The sequence below is a fragment of the Daktulosphaira vitifoliae genome, unplaced genomic scaffold, assembly GCF_025091365.1.
Source record: "Daktulosphaira vitifoliae isolate Bord-2020 unplaced genomic scaffold, ASM2509136v1 Scaffold_1, whole genome shotgun sequence".
Classification (NCBI taxonomy): Eukaryota; Metazoa; Arthropoda; class Insecta; order Hemiptera; family Phylloxeridae; genus Daktulosphaira; species Daktulosphaira vitifoliae.
Window position 1 is genome coordinate 48,334,061 of NW_026099572.1, and position 9,474 is coordinate 48,343,534.

At 25.7% G+C, this 9,474-nt stretch overlaps 1 protein-coding gene across 1 annotated transcript; it reads left to right on the forward strand.

Annotated features, from left to right (window-relative positions):
• The first annotated feature begins 4,048 nt into the window (after window positions 1–4,048).
• Window positions 4,049–7,293, forward strand: LOC126900214 (GATA zinc finger domain-containing protein 14-like). The gene is made up of 3 exons (XM_050675737.1): window positions 4,049–5,060; window positions 5,140–5,170; window positions 7,235–7,293. The coding sequence occupies exons 1-3, from the start codon at window positions 4,061–4,063 to the stop codon at window positions 7,251–7,253; spliced, it is 1,050 nt and encodes a 349-aa protein (XP_050531694.1). The 5' UTR covers window positions 4,049–4,060; the 3' UTR covers window positions 7,254–7,293.
• The last annotated feature ends 2,181 nt before the right edge of the window (window positions 7,294–9,474 follow it).

Consider the following 9,474-nt stretch of genomic DNA (forward strand, 5'->3'; position numbering starts at 1 on the left):
AATTAAGAATTTTTTTGATTCTTTAATTGGATTGTCTATTCAATAAGTGCATTTCGAAAATCTACCTTAGCACATCAAGTGGCTAAAACTGTTGGTAAAACAATGGTTTATGGCGTGTCACTAAGGAGATCGTAGAGTGTATCTTAAATTTGAATAGATAAGTGTTTGATTGATTGCATAAGGTGCTGATAGTTTGTTGAAATCATTACCCTAGCACATCAAGTGGTTAAAACTGTTGGTAAAACAATAGTTTATGACGTGTCACTAGGGATTGATTCTCATATTCTGTCACGCTCTTTTCGGCAAGTAGTTTTAGACTCTGTAAGGTCCGTGCATCGACGAGTATATCTCCGATGGTGTAGCCAGCCTGTCTCTAACTCTGTCGACTCTCATATCAAACACACAATTCTATAAAATACTAATAGTTTATTGAAGTCATTACCCTAGCACATCAAGTGGTTAAAACTATTCGTAAAACAATAGTTTATGACGTGTCACTAGGGATTGGTTCTCATAAGCTATCTGATTATAATTTTTCTTATTTTAAAATATAAAGTAACACATATACTCAGACACCAAGTATAGAAAAGAATTACAGTGAAGTAATATTTCAATTTAATAATTTGCATAATTTTACAAAAATTAATAAGTAAATAAAAGTCAGTACTCTTTAATTTATATTCTTTTTACAACAAACGATCAAACTAGCCGGTCACAAGGTAAGAAATTATATTTCTAAGCATGTCATAAAATTAAGGGTAGACTTAAGATAAATCAAGAATAACCTTTATCGAGGGCATAATAGAATTGTTAAAGGTGGATAATTTGAAAAGTTATTAATAACTACTTTCTCACCATTCGGGTCATAATAGTGCGCGTTCAACGTAGATGTTTTAACTTGTATTATACAATTACATAAAGAAAATAATTCAGCCATTAAGGCTTGGCGCCCAACAATTGGACAGTAGCATCTTACATGAACACACGCTGTTTCCCATTCATATAGCATGACCAATAAATATTAAGAGTCGTAAAATCCTCCTCCGTAATCATTGCACATTTCATTGTAGAATTAATATGACTCAGGTGTGAATCATCCGAATATAATTTTCCTTCAATTTACTTTTTACGACAAACTACGCGCAATGGTAGGATCTTAATAACGAGTTCATGGATATATATATTGTATGCTATATTTTCACCTTGTAGCTAAACGTACTTCAACAATCCGTTAACCATAACATCTATATATAATATCTACATTCTATTATTATTCCTCTTTCTTAATTATAAAAAAATATAAATATCACACATATGGCCGCTTATTTTATTTCCTTTATCATCCTTCATTATAAATATTTCTCTTCATTCTTTTTATTATTATAATTAATATCCATATCCTTGTCCTATATCTTATTTTTTATGACAGAATCATAACCAAACTGATATGAAACTTGCATGCTGTCATTCAAGTAAACTGTCTTCTAGAGCTTTCTATTAGAAACCAAACAAGATATAGTTACTACGGTTTTATTCTCATGTAGGTAATAGAATCAGAAATCCTAAAATGAACATTATCTCAAAAATCGCATTTTTGAGTTACAACAGTTTAGATCTAGGGTTGCGATATATTATTTCAAATATTCTATTGAATCTTTAAGAATTATATTATACTGATATTAATTTTATGAAATTGTTAAATAACATGATATTGTTAAAATGGCTAAGCCCGTTAAATTTATAAATAAATATATATATAAATAAATTATTGTGCCACATTCTTTCAAGAAGCTAAAAAACTCTATGTAAGAAAAAAATAATCATAACCTCCTTTTAAAAAACTGCATATGAAAGTGAATTATGTTTCGAACCCTTTTAACGTTAAACGTAAAAAAGTAGAAATATTGAAACGTAAAAAAAAAAAATGAATATTGTTTTAAAATCAAAAACACCTTATTTTGATTTTAATTAAGTAGATATATTTTATTGAGAAGTATGTTCTATTGAGAAATTAACACTAATATTATTAAAACTCCCTCTGGCCTGGAAAAAAAAATCAAAAATATTTATCTCTGTAGAAATTTATCAACGTGGTATTGCTAAGGCACAATCATCGCCAAAACAAAAAAATAACAATAAAAATACGTATATCTTCATAAGTATCATTGCGTGGTCTGTAATAAACCAAAAATAAAAAGAAAGAAGAGAAAAAAGAAAAATTTAGCGTATAAAAATGTGAATGAGAAAGCGTAGGTTAAATATAAAAAGAAATTAGGAGGTACTTGGTAAAATGTTATAATCAATTATTTATTATAAGTTTTTGTAATTTTAATTAGATTTAATTGTCTTCAATTTTATTTAAATTAATTTTCTCATTAATTGTTTCTCTCATTAATTATTAATGGTTTATCACGCAATAGATTGTTGGGAGTTCGAAAGCATAAGTTAAATTGTACTTACCTTACGTCCTGTGTGATACNATTATAAGTAAAATATTTTTCTATCGAAATATATATTTTTTTTAAATAATAGAGTATTAAATTTGTAACTACTTTAATTAATTTTTTTGTGGCTTATATATTGTTATGTGTTAAGGTTATAAATTAAAAATTGTAAGTTTTCTCAACAAACATTATTAAAATGTATTATTTAATAAAAGTTTTTATTCAGCTAAAACTATTAGATTTATTATATTGTACTATTAGTCATATAATGATTATTGATGATGAAGTTTATTTCCATTGGCATACATATAACATTTATTAATAGAAAAAATCAAAGCACAGTGATGACAAGTATAGGTGATATCTGACAATAATTTACATCACATCCTAAAAAATGGTTCGATGTAAATCTGTTAATTTGTAAGAACTTAACGGCTATTTTCTCATAATTGAATTATATTTCAAGAGCTTAAATTTGATATATGTTAAAATTTGTAAGACGTTACGGAACATTGTCAAAATTGAATGTAAAAGAATTTTACATGCTTGTGTGGTCTTTTTCAAATTATTCCTGTATATCCATTAGAATTAATTCTATTATCATAAAAAATCGTATTAAAAGAAACCTTAATGTGAATTTTATATTTTATTAAACAATTTTTTTTAAATTAATTTAAAAATAAAAACTATTCAGAGGCCAAAAATATTACTAAAAAAACCAGGATATAAACTACATGTGTCTAACTATGTGTTTGGTATACGAGATTTTTTAATCATTTTTATAGCATTCGAATTAAATATTTTTAAAAATTTAGCTTTGATGCGAAGCAGAGAAAATATTAATTTTATATATTAAAGAAATTATAGTGTCTAGAATAAAAAGCTATTTTTGGATACAAAATAATATATAAAAATCATTCCATTCCATGACAACTAATTTTAATTTAAGTCAACAAAAGATTGTATAATAAAAAACCATCATTTATAAAAAGTTATTCGATTTAAAATTAATAATAATAATTAAAATATTACAATATGATGACTTTAAGACATACTGCTAATCCAGATGAACTAAAACAGTTCCTAAACATGGAAATCGATATAGTTTTACTGGAAGCACTCGTCAAAAAACGAATGTATGAGAATGTTACTGATCTAGTGCCAGATAGGTACAAGCAAGGAGAAAACTTAGTCAATAAAGAATTACTATTGAAAGAAGTTGATGAAATACCACCGGTAGCTATTATAGAGGAAATATTAAAAAATGATAAAAAAAATATACCAAAGATCATCCAATGTTTGATGCATATTAGACAAACAAACTATGACACAAATTTAAGTATAATAGATAATAATACTGCTTTTAATATAATGACGAAATTTATTCAACAAGGTGAAAAATATGATGATGATTCATTTCACACAATGAAATATCAAATATACAAAATTGGGAGTTACAAAGAATTAAATATTAACCATCGGCAACTGTTTCTCTTCGAAGCTTGTCCTTTACATAAAGTTAAAATGTACATAAACAATAGGCCAAAAAAAAATGTTGTGTATAAAATANGAGGCCAAAAAAAAATGTGTTGTATAAAAGAATATTAGACTCAATTATGAACTGTGAACAAACAGCCTGTTGGGAATACAGTGTATTAGGAAAGTTTGTTAAAACTACTCTTGTTTATAAAGCACCAAAAGACATGAAAAAATTTACATTACCTAATAAAACATTCAAAAATTTAAATAAGCCGGACTACGTAATTATTTGGATGTTAAATAATGGAGTTTCAGACGAAGAAATAATTAAAAAGTGGAATGATAACTTAAAAAAAACATATAAGACATATTATACTGAAGGAAAGACTATTGAAAAGACTTGTAATGACTATCATGGTAAAAATGATAACCTGGAATCATCATCTAAGTCAAATGACGAAATTAAACATTTAACTATCACTCATACAGGTATCATTGATGAAGAAGTCACATATGCTCAGATTAATCATGATGAAAACTCAAAAAACGATTATGATAGTAAACACAATAATGTGGAACACATAAATAAATCAGATGATGAAGTTAAAAATTTAAATATAAGTGAAACACAAATCATTTTAGAAGAAATTCTATATAAACTGTCTGATTATCATGAAAACTCAATCAACGATCATGATAGTAAACACAATAATGTGGAACACATAAATAAATCAAATGATGAAGTGAAACATTTAAATATAACTGAAATACAAATCATTTTAGAAGAAATTTTATATAAAGTGTTTGATTATCATGAAAACTCAAACAACGATCATAATAGTATACACAATGATATGGAACACATAAATAAATCAGATAATGGAGTTGAACATTTAAATATAACTGATACCCAAATCATTGCAAAAGAAATCACACATACGCAGTCTGATCATCATGAAAATTCAAACAACGATTATGTTAGTAAGCGCAATGATGTAGAAAATCACAGTAATAAGTCAGATGAAGATGTTAAACATTCAAATATCATTGAAAACTCAATCAACGATAATGATGGCAAACATGATGATGTTAATATCTCATCAAGTAAATTTTTCGGAAAAGGTTATCGGTATATAGGTAAGACAAAAAGAACTATTAAAAGTAAAATTAAATCAGCATACAATGCAACGCGAGCATTTATTATTAAAAAATTTAGGTCTAAACGTGTTTTTTAGACTTAAAATTAGGTAAGNGGCACATGGGAAAAAATCCCATTGGATCCTTTTGAAACTAGTATGACCTGTAACGAAATAGGTGTATTGTATTTCTTTGAGGAATACATGAACTAAAAAAAAAATTTTTCAACATATATGTTTTTAGAACGTGTTAAGGTAGCTGATATTGGCATTTTGATAGGCGACTATTCGAATGCTTTAATATTGGCACATAATACGTTCGTAATATATAGTTACAAAACATTGTAAAGTCAATGTTTTTCATTTCGTTAACAGTGTCAAATCTATGAATTTGGGCACATGGGAAAAAATCCCATTGGATCCTTTTGAAACTAGTATGACCTGTAACGAAATAGGTGTATTGTATTTCTTTGAGGAATACATGAACTAAAAAAAAAATTATTCAACATATATGTTTTTAGAACGTGTTAAAGTAGCTGATATTGGCATTTTGATAGGTGACTATTCGAATGCTTTAATATTGGCACAATGTTTTGTAAATCAATGTTTTTCGTTTCGTTAACAGTGTCATATTAGAAATTTAGGCACAATGGAAAAATCCCAGTGGATTCTTTTGAACCTAGTATGGTCTGTAACGAAATAAGAGGAGCATTGTATTTATTAAAGAACACATGAACTAAAAATATAATTGTACAACATATATGATTTTAGAACGAGTTATAGTAGCTGATATTGGCATTTTGATAGGCGACTATTCGAATGCTTTAATATTGGCACATAATACGTTCGTAATATATAGTTACAAAACATTGTAAAGTCAATGTTTTTCATTTCGTTAACAGTGTCAAATCTATGAATTTAGGCACATGGGAAAAAATCCCATTGGATCCTTTTGAAACTAGTATGACCTGTAACGAAATAGGTGTATTGTATTTCTTTGAGGAATACATGAACTAAAAAAAAAATTTTTCAACATATATGTTTTTAGAACGTGTTAAGGTAGCTGATATTGGCATTTTGATAGGCGACTATTCGAATGCTTTAATATTGGCACATAATACGTTTCTAATACATAGTTACAAAGCATCGTAAAGACAATGTTTTTTGTTTCGTTAACAGTGCCAAATCTAGGNTCATTTCGTTAACAGTGTCAAATCTATGAATTTGGGCACATGGGAAAAAATCCCATTGGATCCTTTTGAAACTAGTATGACCTGTAACGAAATAGGTGTATTGTATTTCTTTGAGGAATACATGAACTAAAAAAAAAATTTTTCAACATATATGTTTTTAGAACGTGTTAAAGTAGCTGATATTGGCATTTTGATAGGCGACTATTCGAATGCTTTAATATTGGCACATAATACGTTTCTAATACATAGTTACAAAGCATCGTAAAGACAATGTTTTTTGTTTCGTTAACAGTGCCAAATCTAGGAATTTAGACACATTGGTAAAAATCCATTGAATCCTTCTGAACCTAGCATGACCTTTAACGAAACAAAAATATTGTATTTATTTGAGGAACACATGAACTAAAAAAATCTAAGTATTACAGTTAAATATTCACTCAATTCATTAAGTAATTAAAATTAATTTCAAATCTTGATACACATCATTTGACAAATATAAAATTAAATAAGTGAGTTCAATTAATTTAAATTACTTTATCTTGTATCTACAATGGCCATGTGTTGTTAATTTTCAAAAATATATTTTATTTATACTGAAATATACATTTTTAATAGAATGCATTTATAGTTTATGAAAATTTTAGACAAGACTTTTATAAAATTATATATTAGTAGTCCAAAATTCACTCGCTTATATTTACATCAGTTCCCAAGCGTAGTGCAGTGTCAATACTGGATTAATATTGGAGGTGATAGAATATTATATTATAATATAATAACAGTACTTGGCCAGCACTGGATCAGTAGTATTTATTTCAGCCATAAAATAAGAAACAAAACAAAAATAATTGATTATATTAAATACGCTGAAGATATCATAGAATTTGTTCGAGGTAATACAATAAAAATTAAATAAATTTTAATTTATTAAAAGTAATTTAGCTATAAGCAAATAAATATAAATAATCTAAATAGTTTATAGATTTTATGTAAATATCTAATCAAAGTAAAAACAGGAAATCAGTTAAGAATGAACAAGAATTCACAACAGACACGTATGTAATTNATTTTATGTAAATGTCTAATCAAAGTAAAAACAGGAAATCAGTTAAGAATGAACAAGAATCCACAACAGACACGTATGTAAGTAACAAACGCTTCACGCGTTCTCTCCTATGGTGTTAGGTGTGCTTTTTTGTCGGATTACATTTTTCTCTTGTTTGGCTTCCCTTTTAATTGCAGATGCGGTTTTTCGCCCGGTCGGGTTTTTGTCCGCATTTAAATTAATTATTTTTATAAAAAATATAAATAAAGTCTCCTAAATAACTTAAAAACCTTGTCTTATTATTTATTAAATAAGTATGTCGAAACTTTAATAATTATTGCAGATTGGACTTAATAGATTATAATCTTTAACTAGTACTATTTATTTTTTAAATAAATGATTAATATTAAGATTTGATATGAAAAACAATATTTAAGAATCTTTTTGATAAACTTAACTAAGAAGAATATATTCTAATAACTAATAGCTATCCTAATAGTTATTAAATTAGGATTAAATCTAAAAGTGTCATAATAAATTAATCACTTTTTACAAAAGACTGGTGAATGTACAAGGATCTAAAGTAATTATCAACCCTATTAGCTGTACCTGAATTACGGTTTGCATAAAATATCACAAAATAAATACATATAAGAATAATTTAAGGTTATTTTACACACTGATCCGTTAACTATATCTCAAGGAAGAGTATAAAAAAAGATATATTATTTTCTATTTAAAAGTATCCTATAAATCTTAATTAAAAATTTTAAAAAATACATGTATTTATTTAGAAAAGCATTATTTCTGCTGTATCGATAATTTTTCAGAGGCATTGTCAGCTCTTTTGAAATAGTTAAAAAATAAGGAAATGATCTATTTAATGAACAGCCAATAACCATTTTTGTACCAGTAATTGAATAGTTATTAACACATAAGATANCTACCAGTAATTGAATAGTTATTAACACTTAAGATAAAGAATGCAAGTAAAGTAATCATTTGTTTATTATTATCTGTAAACATTTCTAAAAATTTTCTTTCATCCAGCAAAAGTGTAAAAATGTTTATAGTTTTTAAAATAATTTTTCAAATTTTATTTTGGACTAATCATTGTTTTAGATAAATCGTTCTCTTATTTTTAAGCCAATTAAACATGTTTGTTCCTGTCTGAAAAACTGAAGCTGAAACAACAATTGTAAGAGAAAAGACAAATGATTAACACTATTTTTTTCCCCCAATTAAAGTGTATAGTGTACTTTTCAATTATAAAAATTATTCTTTTGAAGAAATTACATTAGACGTACGATGTTTTTGCCCTCCTGTATTGAATTGTACAACTAAATTTTAGTTCATTGAGCTCTATGATGTAAAATATTTTAAAATGCATATATTTTTTTATTTTTTAAGTAAAACTTAAGATAATCCAATGCGACTACTACAAATGTTTTTAAGAGTTTTAAAACATGAAGACCGTGTTTTGAAAAGTATTTAAACAGTAATTAATTCCTCTATCTACAGTATAATTAATATTTTTTTTTATCTTATATCGAGCTGAGAAGCTGATAATTTTACTATGATGTTTTTATTTATTTATTGTCTTTAACTACTTTTTCTCAGCTCTCACCGATTTGATGTTTTTAACGTTAGTATTAAAAAAAAAAAATTTCATTAGCATTCATTTATCTTTCAAAAAGTTCATTATTTTATATATTAAAGTTAAAATAAATCGAAATTTACTGATTTATAAAAATCGTAATTTGTTGGGATAATTCTCCCACCCATTTACCAGGTATGAGAGAATTTTTAAGTTTTGACAGTAGTATCTTCAATTAGATATTATTTAAATAATAGATTTATTATATAGTAAAACCAATAGTAATAGAAAAATATAATGAAAACTATTTTCCTTTTATTAAAATTAACAATAGTCAATACATGTTATCTTTCTTTAAGTAAAATTAAAACTATATTAAAAATATTATTAATTTAAAAAACTAAAAAATATTAAAAANTTTCTTTATTTAATATATTATAAATATAATATGTACATAAATGTATTTTGTAGCAAATATAATTTTGAAAATTTACTAGAACTTTTAGTTTTAAATAACATTTTATAAAAATAAAAAAATAAAAACATGAATATAATGTTTTTTTTTTATGCATCAATTGTA